This window comes from Gastrolobium bilobum, unplaced genomic scaffold (genome assembly GCF_033153095.1).
Source record: "Gastrolobium bilobum isolate Gb01-03AN ecotype WA unplaced genomic scaffold, APGP_CSIRO_Gbil_v1 utg2810, whole genome shotgun sequence".
Taxonomy (NCBI): domain Eukaryota; kingdom Viridiplantae; phylum Streptophyta; class Magnoliopsida; order Fabales; family Fabaceae; genus Gastrolobium; species Gastrolobium bilobum.
Genome location: NW_026895666.1, coordinates 1,223,480 through 1,245,670, shown reverse-complemented (window position 1 = coordinate 1,245,670; position 22,191 = coordinate 1,223,480). Strand labels below are relative to the sequence as shown.

The window sequence follows — 22,191 nt, the reverse complement described above, 5'->3', positions numbered from 1 at the left end:
CGCAAAAATTTTTGACGAAAAATATTTTCCTCAAAATTTGTGACTAAAATCATATCGGTAAAAAAATTTGACGGAATATTTTTTTTGTCAAATTTTTTTACGGAATCTAAATTTCGTCAAAATATTTCACAAAAAAAAATATTCATAAAAACTTTCGACGAAACACATTTTCATCGAAATTCTTTGACAGAAAAAAACTTCATCAATATTCTTTACAGATTTCAAATTTCAGCGAAAGTTTTCGACAGAAACATTTTCGTTAAACTTTTTGACAAAAAAAAATTGCGTCGAAATTTTTAGCGAAACACATTTCTATCAAAAAATTTCGACTAAATATTTTCGTCAAGTTTTTTGATAAAGAATATATCCATCAAAATTTTCAACGGAACACATTTCTGTAAAAAAAATTCGTAAAATTTTTTGACAAAAATATTTCGATACGAAATTTTGACAGAAATTTTTTTTCTAAATTTTTAGAGAATCTAAATTTCGTCGAAAGTTTCAAATGAAACATTTTCCTCAAAACAATTTCCATTGAAAATTTCGACGAAACACATTTCCATCAAAAAAATTCGACGGCAAAAAATTTCATTAATATTCTTTACAGATTTCAAATTTCGGCGAAAGTTTTCGACGAAAATATTTTTCGTCATCAAAAAATTTTGACGGCAAAAAATTTCGACGGCAAAAAAATTCATCAAAATTCTTTACATATTCAAATTTTGGCGAAAGTTTTCGACGGAAATATTTTCGTCGTCAAAAAATTTTGACGGCAAAAAATTTCATCAAAACTCTTTACAGATTTCAAATTTTGGCTAAAGTTTTCGACGAAAACATTTTCGTCATCAAAAAATTTTGACGGCAAAAAATTTCGACGGTAAAAAAATTCATCAAAATTCTTTACATTTTTCAAATTTCGGCGAAAGTTTTCGACGAAAAAATTTTCGTTATATTTTTAGCGAAACACATTTCCATCGAAAATTTTCAACTAAATATTTTCGTCAAGTTTTTTGATAAAAAATTTCCATCAAAATTTTCAATGAAACACATTTCTATAAAAAAATTCCGTAAATTTTTTTTAAAAAAAAAACATTTTGACGAAAAAAATATTCTGTCAAAATTCTTTAGAGAATCTAAATTTCGTCGAAAGTTTCAAATGAAACATCTCCCTCGAAATAATTTCCGTCAAAATTTTCGTCAGAACACATTCCCATCGAAATTTTGAACGAAAAACATTCCGTCAAATTTTTTGACAAAATTCTTTTTTCGTTTAAAACATTTGATGGAAGAAATCATTTTCGTCAAAACTGTTGACGGAAACTAAATTTTAATAGAATTTTTTTTTGTAAGAATTTCGACGAAAAAATAATTTTGTGACGAAATTTTCGTCTTTTGCAACGTAAAAATTTCGACAAAATTTTGTGAGAAAACCAAGTCAAAAACGGGTTAGGTCAGATTTGACCCAGTTCAGAAACTAAGTCAGACCCACTTCAGAAACCAAGTCAGGTCAGATCCAAACTGGTTCTGAACTAGTTCAACAAAATCCAATCCAAGTCACACCTGACTTAGATCAAATTAAAGCGGGTCGGGTCAAAATACCTGACCTATAAAAACCAAGTTGGGTCGAGTCGGACAAAAACCTGATCCGACCTGACCCATGCACAGCCCTACTTTTCAGCATGTTTACGAACCTTGGTTGGATCACATTTGCCATTAATACCATAGATAGTTGTCCAATTCGGCCAGTCAATACTAATAGGCTTCACAAGACCCGGCCCAACAACATTCCATCTTTCTCTATCAGGCCATTATATACTTTCCGGTGTTTGACAAATGATGGATGTGTCCAAAGCGAATGACAAATTGAGTGGATATAATGTTATTAAATCCGATTATTGGTTCGGTCGAGATATTGGATCATTGGTTTAACTGCATAATCGGATAAGTATATATAAATCTGCAATTTAGATTAAAAAATTATAAATATATTCAAATACCTGTAAAAAATTGATATCAATTCCAAATATTTTAATATGAAAAATAATAAACTAAATATCATTATCTAACAAAAGATCAATCAAACATATAATACTTGTGATACTTTTTTTTTGGAGTTACCCAACCCTAATTACCTCTTTGAGGCGAGTTGGCTCCCTCCGGTATCCCCACAAGCTTCGACTCTTTGAGCCGGCTATGGGACTAATCCGGAGTGCGGGGGTCAGTGATGGCTAAAGGTTCAGCCCCCTCCCCAAGAATGCATTCAGCGGGAATCGAACACATGTCCAACCCCACTAACTCAGCGCCAATGAACCAACTGAGCTGCACCCATTTGGTTAATACTTGTGATACTGATTCACTGCATATTACATACCAAAATAATAATTAGTGTTGTAGGTATATAATCTATGTAACTCAATAAACAATAGACCACTCAAATATTTCAAAAGAAAACAAACAATATGTGTGTGAGAGTGAAAAAAGAATGACATTAATCGATGAGAACAAACTATTTTTTTTTTTGTGAACTGAGTCGAGTCACCGATTTTTACGGGTTACATCATTTCCATTATATGGTGGGTTCAATATGAAAATTGGACCGATTATATGACTCGACAAGTCAATCCGATTTTTATAACAAAGTGGAGGTTCGAAGAAATTGAGATTAGGACCTACCGAACAGAAAGTAAGAAAAGTGTTAGAGAAATATAAGTATTTAAGTATTAATGTGGTTTTCACGTAACCTTTTAAACTTTTAAATTAAAGAAAGAAATAAAAATTATTTAACATCAATGTGAGGCAAAAAAGAAATATACAAGTGGATCAATGATGAATAATTGAATTGAGATATATAGAAATGAACATATCCTTTCGCTGTTGGCACAATAATTATTTTGTCCATACTCCATAGAGCCAATCCAAGTGGCAATTGTGCAAGTCTTTTGTGGAGAGAGAAAAAATTTGGCAGAAAAAAAAAAATCTTTAACTGACATGTAATATTTCTATTGGTGAGATGTACTGAATCTTTGGTGCAACAGTAGCACCAAAGATTTATTCTCTTTTGTGTAGCCAATCAAACATGGGACAGTTACATATGATGCACCGACATTGATAAGGAACACGACACGCGGACATGTTAATTCAAAAAAATATCATATTTCAACATGTTGGGATATGTTTTGATATTTAAATAAAAATTTTAATATATATAATATAATTTAAATTTAATACATATAACAGTCCATAATAAGTCATATAATCAATCAAAGATTCAAATTTCATAATATAAATATAAACAAAAATAATTTTTCGTACTTTGTTAATTTTTCATATCAAATTTCATAACAGAAAAAAATTGATTTATAAATTATTATTTTTATATTTAGTTAATAAAATAAAATTAAGACTAAAAAAATGTGTCAGATTGTTGATCGCGTGTCAAAAAAAGTTGATTGCGTGCCGAAAAAACGTGCCGGAACATGTCGGATAGTTGACCGCATATCCCAAAATATTGACCACATGTCATACGTATGTCGAAACGTGTCGGAGCGTGTCAATGTCCCAACATACAAATTTTTTTACAAATCGCGTGCCCGTGCTTCAGGTTACATATTTCCCCATCATGTCAGTTATTTATCAATGCGTTAACCAGTTACATCTTGATCCCCACGTAACCAACCATCACCTAAACCAGGCCATATGCTATCCGAGTCATCAACATTGATGTTATTTGTTGGGACATCAAGGAGAGTCAATGTACCAAAAAAAAAACCAGGCCATATGCTATCCGAGTCATCAACATTGATGTTATTTGTTGGGACATCAAGGAGAGTCAATAGACAAAGAAAATTACATCAATAGATCTAAATAATATCTAAACTCAAAATCTTGACATCAATTGCGTTAGTTCTTCTACTTTATATAAGTCCCACAATATCCTTTATTATCTAGTGTGGAATTTTTTTTTTTTTTTACTGATACCCAAATTGCACTCACTTGAATTCCAAGAAACAATTGGAAAAGGAATTTGTTTTGTCCTAGAAGCAGCCATGCAAGGTTAGGACTTACTTGACACTGGTATCTTGGAAAAGAAATACCATGTTAGAGGTGGTATCTTAATGCAATAGAGTGATACGAATCCTACCTGCAGGGTATCTTTTATACTTACAGAAACAAGTTTGAGTTATTGTAATAGTTATCGAAATACCAATGAAAAAGCCTAGCGAGGTGCTTATCCCCAAGCAGTGGCGGACCTACGTATGTTTTAGTGTGTGCAAGTGCACACATAAATTTTTTTGGAGAAAAAAAAAATATATATATATAGGGGTTTGCATTCATTATGTAACATGACACACAAAAATTTTCTATATACACAACATTTTGTGGGGCCCGCATTTTTTGAAGCAAAAAAAAAAACTAAGGCACAGAAAACAAATCTCTATAACATAACACAATTACGTTTCCTATAACATAACTCTTATAAAACCCATATATATATATATATTTTTGGGTCATGAACAAAAATTACTGGATCTAATTTAATATCTTAAAAAAAAATCGACTCGTGATTTTGAGGGATTAATGTGGATCTTTTTGAATTTCAGAGACCATGATTTTGATTATTTGGATCTATTTTTAAATTCTGAAAGATCACGAATAGACTTCTTTTTTTCCCTAAGAGATTAAATTGAAGCCCGTAATTTTTGTTGAGAACACAAAATGTTCTATTTAACAATTTAGTTGACTCTTGATTACTTTTTTTATATTAAGTTAAAGTTTTTTTTATATATATTCTTTTGTATTTTAATATATTTAAAATTTTCTTTAATTTTTTTTTACTTTATTCTTTTATTCTAAGTGTGCATACATTAAAAAAAAAACTTCTAAGTCCGCTATTGTCCCCAAGGGTGTAATTATCCTTTGTTTGCTTGTTTGGCTTTATTTTTATTTATTTTTCTCATTTAAGGGTGTTTCTAGTTATCTCGGGGATGGGTCGAAAACGATAGTCACTGGACCATTGTGTCTTGTTGGACCTGGCCAAAATAACAGTACCAAACAGAAGGACACGCTAGCCTGCTGGAAGTAGTAAAACAACCTGAACTGAAAATTTATTTGAAACCAAGATTCTTAAAGCCTGGCTTTCTTTTGGAGGTCCAGCTCTTTGTCTTTATTTCGAAGCCTCCACTGACAAGTGACAACCGAGGTGAAAAGTGTTTCTTTGGAAGTTTATTCGTAACAGAGTATCCGTGGCCCAATGAGAATCATCCAATGTTTAGAGTATTCTTTGGAGACCAAAAAATAAATGCCTCTTCCTTCAATGCTAGTGTATGCCTCTGATTTTTTTGGCATACCAACTCTAGTCCAAGAGGTGGATAGATTCTGGTTTTGTTTTAATGTTCACGTCACGGGCTGGGGTGTGGTGTTAAAAAGTATTTCAGACTTACCTTAGTTCTTGTCGATGCCCTTGTAAGGCCTGCGTGAGATTGTTTTGCTGAATCAAGAACCTCTGAAATTTGTGATTCGATTACTATAGAAGTCTGTAAGTAATGAAATCTGCCTCTGAAAAAATAAAAGACAATTGTATAATCCTATTGAGAAAAATATGTATTAACATCGAATAAAATTGAATACAGGCTTCCTGCAAGGAAGCAAGTGTTGCAAAATTAAGTCGACATTACCTTTTAATCTTTCAAGCGAACGTAATATATGGAAAAAGAAGTGGAAAAAAATTAATGTAAAAAAATGGGTGAAATCAGACTCGAACGCACGTATGTTGGCCCACCATTAAAGTTACGCAGCCAATGTATGTATCCAGTAAGACATCAGCTTCTCCATTTGGTCAATCGAAACTCTTGATGCTGAAGGCCGGTATTCTCGTATCCAGAAGCCTGTAAATTGCTCAGATGTACTTATTACCATCTCAGTTTTCTTCAGAATGCGTAGAGACTTGCACACCAATCACTTTGGTGTCACGCTTTCTCTTACTTCTATTGCGTCGGGATCTGGGTGTTTTAGTCTTTGTAGAGAGTTTGCTCGGCTGCTCTTGAGTGCCAATTAACATTTTTTCATTAGATGGGAGCTCAGGAGGAGCATCGGGCCATGGAGTGCGTTTTGATGGGACAGTGATGTCCAAAGGAGGGTCGATCATCCATCTGCATGAAATAGCATCATATGGTCAGAGGGATATGGACAGAAAACATGCTAATAAATACTATGCTAAGTTTTGAGAATACATAAATCCATGCACTATTTATTGGATGACACATCACAAATTACAAGCACAAAAAGCTGACTGATACGAGCTCAGACATAAATTCCATGACTTTCAGAGGAAATTTTTGGGAAGAAAAAAATATAAATACCACTTATTTGACGAATGACTTTAGTTTCTGGGGGAAGAGCAAATTTCAGAAGCCAGAAAATTTGCAATCAGCAAAAGTTGACTTGATGGAGAAAAGAAGCTAAGGAAAACATGGAGGCAGACTTAAATAAAGGTCCCTAATTGCTTGCATGCAGATGTCCTGAAAAGTTAAGTTCTGAGACTGCGCCAATGGGGGAAGTAACTTCACAAAACCCCTTTCCCCATTCTTAAAGTTAACCTTTGGCATCTTCCTAAAATAAAAAAGGATAACCTGCATTCAAACCTATGGCATTCGGGTCATATACGGACAACACCAACCGTTGTGCTAAGATTTTCCATCCTTTGGCATGTTCCTAAATGTAAAAAAAATATTTTATGGATAAGGATGCAAAGATCCTAATCCAAACATTCACAACAAAAACTCTGGGAAGTAATTGACAAGTGATCTGGCTAAAGTGTATGTTCTATTAGATATTAACCAACAATTTCGATCTAACATCACCAGGATGTACAGTTTGGTGTGATTTGGATTTTGGACTTTATTCTAGCAAGTCCATCTAAATGTGGAAACTTACATGGCATGTGTGTCATGTAAATGCTGACATCTAATGGGAAATGAAAATCACCACCTCAGAGAGATGAAGGCACCTGTTACAGAGGAGCTATTGCAAAAGCCTACTAAGCTGTAATTTATGATTTAAGTTATTACTATTGATTTCATATGTGCTACAAGAACTTCAATGAATCCTATTTTTCTGCAGCTTGGTGCTAGTGGAATCCCTAGCACCAACTCAACCATTATATCCAATTATATTTATTAACCAGGCAGACAAAGACTATAGCTTCCTTGCACTCCAACCTCCTTGTGATCATTTTGGTTCTTTCAGTTCAAACCGATACTGATGATTTGGAAAGTCTCCAATCTACACCCAAAATAGTTCAGATAATTAAACCACCAGGGTGACTATAACGGTAACCCTCCCTCCACCATGCAATGCGATCACAAAACTTATATTTAGTAAACCCACAAGGGCAACCACCTACATAGACTCAAGTAGTTACTATCATTTAGATAATCCTCCTATATAAGTCAATCACAAAGGGGAAGGGAAGCATGCTTAGTGCCCATTGACATTGAGTCTTTCATTTTCCCACTTCCAAAATAGCTATTGCCTAGAGAATGTATGCCATGTGAGAGTTTTTTCAAGCCGGGATGATCACATCAGTTGATGGTTAACAAATATAGTAATATATGATGTCTATAACAATTCTGCCCCAATTTGGCAGCAGTTTGCTTTCTCAGCTACATTCTGATTAGCTCAGCCCAACCCGGATCACCTTAGCCAGTGCTTCAGTAGAACTACTTAAGCTGAGACACTATGAATCATCCTAGAACATGAGTCTAGATCACACATGATGCCCAAATATCAATGCTAGTATGCAGCTATTCTTAATACAATATTCATGTGCATAGCATGAAAGTAGGTTTCACATTAACCACAGAGATGGTAATTTTTCAGTATTCTTTGGGTTTGCCGCTGTACCAAACACATTTAAATCTCACACATATTCTAAATTGTCAAACAATCCAAATTTCAGGCATTAGTTTTTTGGTTTCTAGCTTCTTCTTTTTTGGAGAGAGGAGAGAGGAGAGAGGAGGAGGAGGAGAAGGGAGGGGCGGGGGGAGAAGTGGTGCAGAAACTATTTTTCCTGCAAAATATTGTGTCAGTTATAAATACAACCGACATAAAAGTTAGACTGACATCAGTTGGAAAATGAAACTTGAGTGTTATAAATGAAAATTTCTAAAATCAAGAGGAGAGAACTCACTGAGCAGGGAATTTGCTGTCTGTGCGAGCTTCAACCCGCAGCCACCAAAGCAGAACTTGCCGTCCACAATTCCCAAGTGGTTCTACCACAGAGGTGCTCTTGACCAACGACAGTGGACTCTCTATCTCCTCACCAACCTCATCTAGTGCATCAAGATCCTTAATCCACTCTGGCTTATCATCAAGATCCTTCCAAAGCAACCTAGAATTCAACACAAACCCAGACCATTCAAGCTTTCTGGGCAACACAGGCGCCCGGTCATCAATGTACACAGCACTTCTTCCTGTATATCGTAATGAATTGAAGGTGTGCCACCCAATCAATTTATTGGTAGCATTACAAGCAGGACCTTGCACGGGCATTGGCGTGGCTTCCTCCTCACCCTCTCTTTCAACCATGGATGAAGATTCATCTGTATCAACTGAATGAACAAGTATTCCAACCGAAACAGCACCAATCCATTTCACACTTTGAGCTTCATCAAACAGCTCCATGCTATGCATATTACTATCATCAGCAAACATCACAACTCCATCCAGCTTCTCTTTTCTCACAATTCTGTTCCCACCACATGGCAAAATTAACCATATGTTTCATGTAAGAATGACGACATATAAAAGAAATAAGAAGAAAGGGTGGGAGAAAAGAGAGTCATCATGTCTTACGCACTAACTAGTGGGAAAAATAGTGCCCTCTCAAATGATACTCCATAAAGTTCTAGTTTCTATAATTAGACTTGAGTAACTAAAAAACAGGTATTGGAATTTAGATGAAGGAAAAGAAAGAAGCTAAAAGTTAACCTCAAAGCATGAAGCCGCATCCGAGCTTCGAGTTTATGCCTAGCTTCCCATGAATTGGGCATTCGCTGACGAAAGCCAACGTGGATGGTTCTGAGACCAGACTTGGCAATAATGGAAGCAGTCTCGTTGGTGACTCCTCCGGCTTCCACCACGATCCACACCAGATCGTACGGCACCAGCATCAGCGAGTGCATCACACCGGTCAAGTGAAGCGTTTGAAACGTGCGCACATACGTTGGCGTGATCACAATCACCGTTCTAGGGTTCTTGACCCCAAACAGCGCCCTCTGCTCCTTTTGAACTCTCTCGATTATTCGGTGCGCCTTCATCACCTCGACTGGATCCGGATGAGGCCACGGCCGGATTCGGATCCCGTGCCTCCCAACCACGACCCTGCTGGTGGAGCTGGCAACGACGGTTGTTCGGTTGGCGACGGGATTCGAACGAACGTCCAACGCAGCGGTGATTTCGGCGCCGGTGCGAAACGGAACGGTGTAGAGGTTGGTGGAGGAAGTGGAGAAGAGGAAGAAGAAGACGAGGCGAGAGAAGCGGAAGCCGAGGACGAGACTGATGAGACAGCAAACGCCGTGGAGGACGAGCCAGAAGATTGCCGCCGGCGACTTGACGGAGCCGTCGCCGGACGAATCCAACTGCGGCGATCCTCTGAAGCTGTTGGTGCGGCGGTTAAGGTAGCTCTGCTGCAACGCCAAGAGCTTCATTTCTGAGTCACACGGAGTCAAACAGAAAATGTGTGTGTGTGTGTGTAAGGTTTGTGAGTTGAACAGCTACTACAATTATATCAGTGAGTTGCGTTGAGGTTGGGATTTGATTTGTAGTTTGCAGCGATAGATAGCGATTTGAAGGGAAAGGGAGGAGCAAGTGGAAAATGGTGGTCGCTCTAGGTTGGTGGTGCTCTGATTTGATTTAATCATCAACATTCCTTTGGGTTTACGAATTAACTAGTTTGCTAGTTCTTTTTTCTTTGTTTTGTAATTATTCTAACATCTTTGAGTTCGGACAATTAATTGAAAAAGAATAAGAGATAGACTCTGACCTATAGATTAGGCTCTTGCTTCGCCATTGCTAGTATTATTACGCTAGAGCTACGCTCACACGTGGAGAAGAACTATTGGATAGGGTTCGGATATTAGCGTTATGGTAAATCCGATTTTACTGCTAATACGGACATTGAGAGAGGTCACACACTCACACCAATAGAGACGGAGGGTGATCCTGAGGTCAACGGGGATCAAGGGTATAAGCTAGTCTTTTTTAATTTGATTTCCTTCCCCTCTTTCTTAGTTGTTTTCCTGCAGTTTAATAAAAGGGCTACAACGACATTCTAAGCAACTCAAAACATATCGCAAATGAATTATTGAAATTTCGTTTGCTAGATAAAAGTAATAAATATATGAGAACATATAACTTAATTAACTACGTTTTACATTGGAACTTCTTGTCTTTTTCTTTTCTTTTTTTTCGTTTGTTTTCTTGCTGTAATTCGTATCCCATATCATAATTGTACTCCATTCCTACAATTTCATTCAGTTTCCATTTCTCACATTCACCACAGTTATGGAAATTCCCTTTCTTTTAAATCTTTTTCCTAATTCATGACGTTCGTGTGACTTGTAATGCTTTTCTAATATTAGGAGATATACTGCTAATTGAAAAGGAGGGAAAACAGTAACTGTCAATATCTCTAAAGCTATAGCGGTTAAATACCTATGTTCAAACAACTATGTTGTGTCTCCATTGGTTCCCATATTTGTATGTATTTTAGGCGTAACTTTTTCCTTCTAGGATGTGTGATTATTTGCCACTATTTCACCGGCAAAACGATCATAGTAATAATAAATAATAAGAAATGTTTCTCCCACTTAAAGATGTTTCAAAATCAATTTTTAGTGTAGAGCGCAGTTAAAGTCGTAGGTCAAAGTGACGAGAATGGTACCGTCACCTTGAATGGCAGGACTGGGTGCCATGTAGGCAGCCCATGGAGTCCCGTTCAGTATACTTCTGCACCCGTCAAGGTCAGTGACGCGTTCAGTGTCCAACTCCCTCCATCTCAATTCCTTCACACTCGTTTCCCTCTCCCTCTTCATTTCTGCCTTCTTTCTCTCCATCTTCATTTGTCCTTCATTTGTGTCTCCCTCTCCGTGTACAAGTAAATTAAACATTACGAGTCATCAATTAAAAACAAATTATGCAAATGTTCATCACAACAGTAATTATTAAATAATTCAAAAACTATTTACATTAATTCAAACGTAATTACTTAATTTTCCAACTAGGTTTCTACATTAAGTCACTTAATTAAATAAGATACATATTATGTTAAACACAAATTAAAAATCATAAAATTTTATATTTTAATTATGTCATTACAATTATGCTTAATAGGCATGTGTAAAACATTACGCTACCTTAATGTTTAATAATTACATTAAATATTTAACTAAATTTGGTTCTTCGTCCCTGATTTTTAATAAAATATTATAAATATTTAATTAAATCACTAAGCTATAATGTCTGTTTAATATTCTTATTAACAATTAAATAGTGTAACACTAAGTAGGTTTTTTTCTTTAGCTTTCATAACTTATAATTACTAAATTAATCTGTTTATGTATTTTTTCTTAACGTTTCATTAATGATTAATCTGCTCACCCAACAAAACAGTAAATAAACAATTAGTGGATCTAAAAGGATATCAATAATTTTAAGGCTAATAATTGTAATTATAAAATGGGTTCGCTTTTTCTACCGTCAATGTAGATAACTTATTTATAGTGAGCCCAAAACGACGTCGTTTTGAAACGAAAATCAAAATATTTTTGTGACGTAATTAATGTTTTACACATGCCTATTAAGCATAATTGCAATGACATAATTAAAATATAATATTTTATGATTTTTAATTTGTGTTTAACATAATATGTATCTTTTCTAATTAAGTGACTTAATGTAGAAACCTAGTTGGAAAATTAAGTAATTACGTTTGAATTAATGTAAATGGTTTTTGAATTATTTAATAATTACTGTTGTGATGAACATTTGCATAATTTGTTTTTAATTGAAGACTCGTAATGTTCAATTTACTTGTACACGGAGAGGGAGAGACAAATGATCAAAATGAATGACAAATGAAGATGGAGAGAAAGAAGGCAGAAACGAAGAGGGAGAGAGAAACCAGTGTGAAGGAATTGAGATAGAGGGAGTTGGAAACTGAACACGTCACTGACCTTGACGGGTGCAGAAGTATACTGAACGGGACTCCATGGGCTGCGCCACTACAAAAAAACGGGCATTTAGCGGCGGTTCATTTTTGGTATACGCGACGGTTACAACCGCCCCTAATTGCAAAAATGCATTTAGAGGCGGTTGTAACCGTCGCGTATACCAAAAATGAACCGCCGCAAAATGCCTGTTTTTTTGTAACCCAGTCCCGCCATTCAAGGTGATGGTACCATTCCCGTCACTTTGACCTACGACTTTAACTGCTCTACACTGGAAATTGATTTCGAAACAGCTTTGAGTGAGAGAAACATTTCTTATTTGTTATTACTATGGTCGTTTTGCCGAGAAAGAAGGCAGAAACGAAGAGGGAGAGAGAAACGAGTGTGAAGGAATTGAGATGGAGGGAGTTGGACACTGAACGCGTCACTGACCTTGACGGGTGCAGAAGTATACTGAACGAGACTCCATGGACTGTCTACATGGCACCCAGTCCTGTCACTTTGACCTACGACTTTAACTGTTCTACACTAAAAATTAATTTCGAAACAGTTTTGAGTGGGAGAAACATTTCTTATTTATTATTAGCCCTATACCTGTCCCATTAAAATCATCATCAACTACAATACAATTATGACTTTTCCAAACGACACGTTGTGATTTATCTACTGTTCTTATATTTGCTTTTTGCTATACTGCAATTTTTGTATCAATTATTGATGAGAGTGACAGTGATCTATCTACAGCCCTTTATCTCGATGGCAGGTTTTACACATGCGTCACCAGCAACAAGTTTTGATGGTATATTAAATTATTTGCTGCAAATAACAAAAGATTTTTTCTTTACTACATTGCGGAAATAAGAAAACAAGAAACCAATCAGAATTTTCATGACACCAACCCCAGCCCAGCCATTTGATATTAGGTAGAGTATAGGTTGGTGGGTTGCTTTAGTTACAAACTAACACATCCAAACCAAATGATCCTTGAGTTCCTTGAGAATGTGGCTATGCATACGCTTTAATAAAAACGGTCTTCTTCGCTTTATTATTACCAGCGCTACGGAAAGGTTTGCAAAAAACTCAAAATTTTACCCCCGAAACAAAATCTATGGGTTTTTTTTTTACTATGTATTTAATTAGTAATTACATAAACATGCAAGGACATTTGATTTGCTAAGCAAAATTCGAGGAAGAGAGAACAAATGCGGTTGGTGGTAAGTTATACTCGGTCAAAATCATGGGTTGCCAGCGCCACATACTTGCAAACAAAGAAATTATTCTAACCTGTTAAGCTTGTGATATAAATAAAACCCGACATGCTAATGACTTGGACGTGATTCATGTCTTATTTTATTTCTGTTTGTTTTTTTTTTTTTTTACTTATCAACAAAGAAAACTAGGCAGCACAGCACTGTCAGCACACATAGATAACAGATCCCATGTTGATGTTGTAAGCCCAGTTAAACGTGTGTGGGCTAACTGACATGACATACACATCCATTTACGAGTGGACCACCAAACAAAATTATTTTCGTAAGCCTTCAACCCGATTTTTGTTTTAATGAAGACAACATGATCTTACTTTCAACCATATTTTTTTAGGGCATGTTTGGATAGTTTTTTTTTCTTCTCTGAGGGGGCATTTGGTAGAGGAAATATATGTTTTATCGGGAAAAAAAAGATTTTCGAAAATATGGTGAGAAATTTTTTTCCCAGGTAAGTTACAGAAAAGGTGTTTTATAAGTTCAAAATTTTTCGGAGAATGTTGGGTTAATTATACTGATGTTATGGGAAAATAAAAATACCATATATCATATGGTATTTTCGTTTGGGATTCTGTAATTATAATTGAAATGATGGAAAAAGAAGTTTTCCGGGAATATTTTCAGTTTTCTCATACCAAAAAAAATTGTCTCACCCCACATTCCCAGGATTTCTAAAAGAATCTCTATAGCAAACCTAAAAGTTGTTTTTTTTTAGAAAAAAATCCTTCTCATTATAAAGTTTGTTTGGATGCTTGTTTTAAAAAGAAAAACATAAGTCACAAAAAAAATCAAAAATCTACTTTTTTTAGAAGTTAAACATTTTAGCTTCTAAAAAAGCAAAAGTCATAAATCAAATATTTTGTTCAAAAACAAAATATTTTAAAAAAAAATATAAATAACTTTAGCTTTTGTAAAAAGCACTTCTAAAATGAACAAGGCATAAAAACACTTTTTTTGGAAGCCAATCCGAATGGGCCTTTAATATATTAACAATGTATTCTTCGTGAGGAAGGGTATTATGCAGTGTTGTGAAACCCGGTCGGGTCGACCTGGAACCTGGCGAACCGGTCATCAGACCAGCCATGCATCAAATCCAGTCAAAATCCGGTGACCTGGTCGGGTCATGTATTTAAAAAAAAAAAAAAAATCATCTTATTAAAAAAAATGTAGAACTCATTTTAAAAAGTTTTGTAATTTTATTTTCTAGTAATATACTCTTCTACAATGACCTCAAATTTTAGCTTCCAATACTGAAGCAATTTGCGAAACAATAAATTAAGACAATGTGACATATGTCATTTTAATGTAGATGAATTTAAAAGTATGAGTTCACAATATCTGGCTTTTTGAATGTCATTGAGAGGAATGCTTATGGAAATTTTGAGTTATAATTTAAATTGACATAGTAATAACGTGCATTTTCATTTATTTGTACTTCACGAACTTGTAAAAGTGTGATTAGGTAATCTTTGAGCTCATTTAGTAATCCTTGTTTAACGCATTTTAAATATAGAGAATATAAATAAATTTATAGATTTTTATATATATTTGGGTCAACCGATCCGACTAGTGACCCAGTACACTAACTGGATCGATGCACAGATCGGGTTTAATAACATTGGTATTATAAATAGGTTTTGATTGTGTATATGTTGGTTGCTAAAAGTTTAACTCTTTGTAGATGTGTGTGACGTGTCTTGTATAGTTGATGATGAATATGCTGAGATTGATGAATCCCGACAAGTTGAACCATTCGGTGAATGGTGGTACCTTACCGTGTTTAGTGATGGAAATATAAAGTCACTAGGATTGATTTAGCAGTGAGAGGTTTGAATAATTTATGGGTTTTATAAGAGTTATGTTGTAGGAAAAGTGATTGTGTAATGTTATAGAGATTTGTTTTGCGTGCCGTAGTTTTTTTTTTTCTTCAAAAAGTGTAGGCCCCACAAAATATTGTGTGCGTAAGAAACTTTGTTGTGTCATGTTAAATGACAAATGCAAATCCCATAATTTATACCAGACTATAGGTTTGCCACCATTTGTATACAAAAAATGATTAGGGAGTTGGATATTATGCATTTAATGCTAAGTATAAATTGGATTGTTGTTTAGTCAATTACTTAAGAAAACATCAATGTTCATGGGTCGAGAACTATAACAAAGTCGAATTTACTTCTTAATGTAGGAAGAAAAACGTCAATAAAGAGATATAAACATGATTTTAATATTATTTATATGAAAAAAGGCCCCACAGCATATAATATACTTAATTCAAAGTCATGTGATTTTAATGTCTTCTACCACAAATATAATTCAAAAAAAAGTATTTTTAATGATAATTAAAATGTCATATTATTGTAAAAATAATTTTGCAATCATTTATTTTGTAATATATATATATATATATATATATATATATATATATATATATATATATATATATCTATGATGTGAGAAGGCTCTCTCCAACATTTCAAAGTTATAACAAACTGCTAATCTTTGTTCAAAATTGATTACATGTCACCTCTCTTAAATTTGAACTGAAGTCATACATTTGTAAGAAGATGGACTAGGTAAACCAACTCCAGTTATAACAATTGAAAAATTAATTTGAACATTGAAGAATATAATTAAGGTTGCATTATCCTATCCCGTGAGAGTTAGGCGAGTTGTAAAATGCAAGTAGAATTAATGAATAATCACATATAGGGGGTGTAAAATAACCAAAAAAACTAAACCGAATCATGAACCGAGTCGAACCGCTCTTAAAATAATCAATTTTTAAAAATCATTTCATGAACCGAACCGATTTTTAGAACCAGTTTAACAACCGAACCATTTTGAACAAAGTCGAACTATCTCCGAACCGAACCGTTTTCAAACTGAACCAAATTGATTTTTATAATTTTATTTTTTAAATTTTAATTTTTCTTTTCTTTTCAAGAGAGGGTCGACCCAAACCGATTCCGAACCGAACCATTTAAACCAATTCGGTTCGATTTTTCAAAAAATCCGGTTCGGTTCGACTCATGCACATCCCTAATCACAGGAGTGATTCTTTACAATTAAATCCGCATAAGTCATTTCCTTTATATATATATCATAAATATAAAATAAATTATTTACCTAACTAATTTAACTATTTATGAAAAATTATGTAATTAATTATTAATTCAATTGAACTAATTATATATTCTAGGAATTTTGATCTTTGTAGTGTCATATTCATAATGTTTAACCGAAATAATTTTTTGGTCAAAAATATTACCTATATAATGCATAACAACGTGGTACTGTGAGAAACGTTTTAGGACATGACACATACACAACCGTGTCTTGTGCATTTTTTTTGACCAATCACGTCACTGAAACGTGTTACTGTCTCAACCGCATCCATTGCAAAAATAATTGCAAAAGACGTGGCACTGCACCAGACGCGTCTCATATATATCAAATCAATCAAAGACACATGTGAATAAATGCTAAGACTATCAACAGAAAAATAAAACGGATCAAATGAGTAATTAAGTCAATAATAAAAACAACAATTGAACAACTGAAAAAAATAAAACTGATCAAATGAATAAATGCTAAGACTATCAACAAAAAAATAAAGCTGATCAAATTAGTATATTTTATTTGATATTGTATTTATCTCTTCACCCCAAGATGCTGATAAAAAGTTTACCAAAATAAAATAAAATAATAAGATGCAGATAAATATATTAAAATATGTTATTTTAGTCCAAATTTTAATATAATATATTAAAATTATTATATTTTATGCTAAGAAAAATAGTCATACAACAAATATCATGATTAGAGAGTAAGAGGTTATTGATAATTTTTTGAGTAAAATCCTCTTGAGTCCTTAACAAAAAATACAGTCCCCACTTTAATTTTTTACAAAAAAAAATTAATATGGATTCACTTTGAATTTCATAGAGACCGGGAGATTAATTTTTTTTATAAGAGACTAAAGTGAGAACCGTATTTTTTTTAAAGACCTAAAAGGGGCTTTACTCATTTTTTTAATATAAATATCAAATAAAATATACTAATTTTAAATAATATATTTGATATATATGTATATATAATGGAAAGATGTCGGTGGTTGTATTTAGAGACTTGTGCGGTGACTCAGTTGTTCAATTGATGTTTTTATTATTGACTTAATTACTCATTTGATCAATTTTATTTTTCTGTTGATAGTGTGGTTATTATTGACTTAATTACTTATTTCAGAGTCTTAGCATTTATTCACATGTGTCTTTGATTGAATCCAATGACATATGAGACGCGGCTGGTGCAGTGCCACCTCTTTTGCAATTCTTTTTGCAATGGACGCGGTTGAGACAGTAACACGTTTCAGTGATGTGATTGGCCAGAAAAAATACACAGGACGCGGTTGTGCATGTGTCATGTCCTAAAACGTTTCTCACAGTGCTGTGTCGTTATGCATTATATAGGTAATATTTTTGACCAAGAAATTATTCCGGTCAAACATTATGAATATGACACTACAAAGGTCAAAATGCCTATATTCTATGACACATTATTTGAAAGTAAAAATGGAGAACAGACTTCTAATTTGCGTGTATCAATTATATATATTGAAAGAGGCGGGTTTAACTTTTACTAAAGTAAAAATAAGAAATTTTACATCCAATTTTAGTTATTAATCTATTTAAATTTAACGGCTCACATATTCAATAAAAAAAACCATTCAATATAAATAAGATACACGACTAAAATCAAGAGTGTTACTTATATTGATGTAGGATAATCATGATCTATATATACTACAAAGAAATGAATGATTTATGGAGGTTATTTACAGGGGATCAATAAAAATCCCAAAAAAATATACAGATGTCATTTTTAGGAACATCACATTGTGTTCTTATTTTTATCACTTTATGAATTTATGTGGCAGGTTTTAACCCTTAAAATTTTCATATAAATTTTTAAATATCTACTAAGGGATATTTAACGGCCGCTACAACTTTTTTAAATAAAATATATTCATTTTTTATCACTCACATTAGTTCGAGCCTATCTTCTCCCTTTGTTCAGCTGCATCTCCCAAACACCTGCACCTCGTCGCTTGGTTCAGCTTAAAAAATGCAACTTCCTCACTTGGAAACATCTTTTCACTTTGTTTAGTAGCTTGGCATAACAATGTATGTGTCTCCTCGCATAACAATGTATGTGTCTCCTCACTTCCTCATCTTTTGTGCACCGATGGTGTGATTTGTTCAGGCATTTTTAGTCTGCACTAATTAATGGAGTGAAGAAGTTATCAGAACATCACGCAGATAAAAAAAATTTCTTTAATTGGGTTATGAGAATTCAATATTTTTGCCAAGATTTTAGATTCCGTAAAATGATGGATGCATCATTAAAGACTTCTATGGATTTTAGAGTTAATGATGAGTTTATTTTATGTGTTTTTATTTTGGATAATTGTAGTTTTCCTACTTTTTTTGTTTACTGAACAGGGAACCAACCTCATATCTTTTTTGAATGCATACCATTTACAATGAGGTATCCTAGTACTATGAATGCCTTCATGCCCTTCATTAGGTAAAAGATCATCTTGTAAGATTTTGTTATATTAGACATTAATACAACTTCGTATTATAGTGTGATGGTGTTGGAGTGTGTTTATACTTTTACTTATTATAAGTAGAGAGAATTTTCACATCTATAATCCATAGAGTTGGCTCATTTATCTTTGTCAATTTATTATTTACCAAAAATAGATAAACTTTTTTATTTTTATCTTCATGTCTGAATGAATGAGGGTGCATGATTGGTTCTCTTAACCTTTCTTTGTTAATTGAAATCGCTGAATTGAGTACCAATTAAACCTAATAATTATACTATCATCTGTCAACTGTGCAGCGAAAATGATTAATTAAAAAGTGAGATGTCTTGATCAGTGACAGAGCCACGATGGGATAGGGAGGGGCCTTGGCCAGACTAAATTTTGAAAACTAGCCACAATTTCAACGTGGCTAGTTTGCAGGCTTATTTTCAAAACATTAAAGCGTGGCTACATAATTGTGGCCCAGATTAATTTTTTTTGGCCCGGGCAGAGTTCTCGATGGAGTTACAAACATATAGAAAATAAACCATTATCATTTTTTAGAGTTCTCGATGGAAAAAAAATCACACACGAAATCGTATAGCAATTGTTTTCAAAGAAATGTTAGGAGATCAAACAACTAACTAATAAATTGGCTAACAAAATAAATGAGGGGGCCCACTCCCGAAACTGTGATATATTAACATTTCAACTCTCATGCACTAGCAATATAAAGTTGCCACAAAATACGACCAATAATGGAGGTCTAGATGCCAGAAAGTGAAACAAGTTGTGACGGTTTATACCTTTCAAAAATATTACATGCAAACAAATTAATAACCAAGATTTTATGTAAAACTTATTATTCTTATACAGGTTCTTATTGTATAGTCAATATCATTTTATATCAGTATAAGTTATACTCAATCTTAATCATTAATTTTATTTATATTTAATAGTTTTGATTTATTAGATATGTAAGTCATTAGAAACAAACAAATCAATAATCATTTGCCGCAAGATTTTTTTATTTTTACTCTTATTTTCATATTCTATAATACAACATACCTTGTGGACTCGTAGTGCTTGCAGACGGCTAACCCTGCAGCTTGGAGACGAATGCATAAACCACAAGCTTGTTCACTAATGGCTTGTTATCGAACTGAAGTGAGTCAAGTATCTAACTATCTTTCACTCAGTGACTCTGATCTTCAACTACCTGAGCAAAAAGCTAATTCTGGCAAGCACTATGTGGTATGTGTTCTTTTGGGTCATTCTCTGTCAACTTACGACAAATACTTAAAATTGAGGGATCGACAGCCTGCAATGGGTTTCTGTTTTTTGCCCAGAATCCAAAATAGACATTACTAGAAAATTCACAATCAACGAGGCTTGCAAAACAACAAAATTCCCTTGCAAAAACTGTCTGTGACGGAATTTGCGAGGGAACACGGTCCCTCGCTAAAACCCTCGTCGCAAATAAATTTGCAAGGGAAATTTGTCATATGACAATTCCCTCGCAAATTGCTACGGAAAAATTCCCTTGCAAAAAAGTAAATTTCCCTCGCGAACAACAGACCTATCTACAGTGTTTTTCCATCGCAAATTGCGACGGAAATTGCGAGTATAATTTCCCTTATAAATTTTCGTAGCAGAAGTTGCAAGGGTTGTATTAAATTTCTGTTGCAAAATTTGCAAGGGAACATTTTGATTTTCCCTCGGAAAAGGCTACGAATTTTGCAAGGGAACGTTTTGATTTTCCCTCGCAGAAGGCTACGAATTTTGCAAGGGAATTTTGAAAATTTCTGCCACAAATTCTGGAATTAAAATAAAAAATATGTATTAAACTTTTGTTAATTTTTTTGTAAACAACAAGGATTCCAAATGAATATAAATACATAAATTGAGCAACAAAAATTCAAAAAAATACTGGATAAACAATTAAATTAAAATTAAATAGTATATCAACAAAAGTGAACAACAACAACCATCAAATCTACAACTAAAATGTCTCTAAAGTTCTAAACAAAATAAAACATCAAAAAATATCTTATATATCTCTGAAGTCCTAAAAGAAGTAAAACATACAACCAACAACTAGTATGTCTCTAAAGTCATAGCAAAGTCATCATCATCATCAGGGTCATCATCCGACGTTGGTCCCTTCGACTTGTTGCAGTTGGCTTCCTTGTTCTGCATTAAAAGTCGGAGTTGTTCCTGCATTTGTTTCATAATGTCAGCTTGCTGCTTCATGAAGTCCGCTTGCTGAGTGGTTGTTATGGATCGGTAGAGAAAAATAAGAGAGGGAGGGAGGGGCTGCGCGGTGGAGTTGCTGTAGGCTGTGGGTTGTAGAAGAAGAAGGGGTTGTGGTCCTCGGTTGGCGTCCGATGAAAGTTGTGGTGGGGTCTTCGATCAAGGGGCTTTGGTGTGGTTTTTCTTGCCGCCGAGCATTTCGCGATGTTGCTGTGATGGAGCTGTCCGATTTGGGAAAGGATGAGGTTGTCGGTGGTGAAGGTTGGAAGGGTGGTGTGGTGAGACATGCATGGCTGTGGATTCTTGTTGGATGTGGGTTGTGTATCCAAATTTTTTTGGAAATAACAAACCTGATATCGTAGAGAATTAGAAACCAAACCTGATACACGCCCCGATCTATGAATGGTGAACCTTAAAAAATGTCTACTGAGGATAAGACGAAAACGAAGCCTTGCAGTGGTTCTTTGGTCGCGTTGAGAAGCTTAGTTCTCCGGTGAGATCGTAAAGAACAAGAAGGAGCCAGAGAGACCGTAAAGAACTAGAAGGAGCCAAACAATTGGAGAGTGAAAGGAGGGAACTATAATATTGGAGGGAAATGTGAGTGGGAAAGGAAAAATTGGAGGGACGATGCAGTGAATGTGAGAGCGAAATGGAAAAGAGAGGGATTTTTTAACCTAACACTTATATCCTAAAACATAGAATAGAATCTAAAAAAAAAAATTATACACAATATGTAAACAAAAAAAATATTAAATTAAAAAATAGAATACATAGGATATAATATTAATAATAACAAAAAATAATAAGAATAAATACTATAAAAAAGAATATATTTAAATATCAAAAATAGAAAATT

The 22,191-nt window shown here is 34.1% G+C and overlaps 1 protein-coding gene across 1 annotated transcript; it reads right to left on the bottom strand.

Moving 5' to 3' along the window:
• Window positions 1–5,593: 5,593 nt before the first annotated feature.
• LOC133288013 (beta-1,4-xylosyltransferase IRX14-like) lies at window positions 5,594–10,032 on the bottom strand. The gene is made up of 3 exons (XM_061485707.1): window positions 8,989–10,032; window positions 8,189–8,746; window positions 5,594–6,149 (listed from the first exon to the last, which is right to left on the bottom strand). Exons 1-3 carry the CDS (start codon window positions 9,705–9,707, stop codon window positions 5,918–5,920), a joined length of 1,509 nt encoding a protein of 502 aa, XP_061341691.1. The 5' UTR covers window positions 9,708–10,032; the 3' UTR covers window positions 5,594–5,917.
• Window positions 10,033–22,191: the final 12,159 nt, after the last annotated feature.

Bases quoted from the DNA above. Each gene is read 5' to 3' on its own strand.
- LOC133288013 (XM_061485707.1), bottom strand. From the start codon at position 9,707: ATGAAGCTCTTGGCGTTGCAGCAGAGCTACCTTAACCGCCGCACCAAC. The intron at 8,747-8,988 runs GTTAACTTTTAG...TGGTGGGAACAG, and splicing joins ATGCGGCTTCATGCTTTGAG to AATTGTGAGAAAAGAGAAGC. The intron at 6,150-8,188 runs GTGAGTTCTCTC...TATTTCATGCAG, and splicing joins GACAGCAAATTCCCTGCTCA to ATGGATGATCGACCCTCCTT.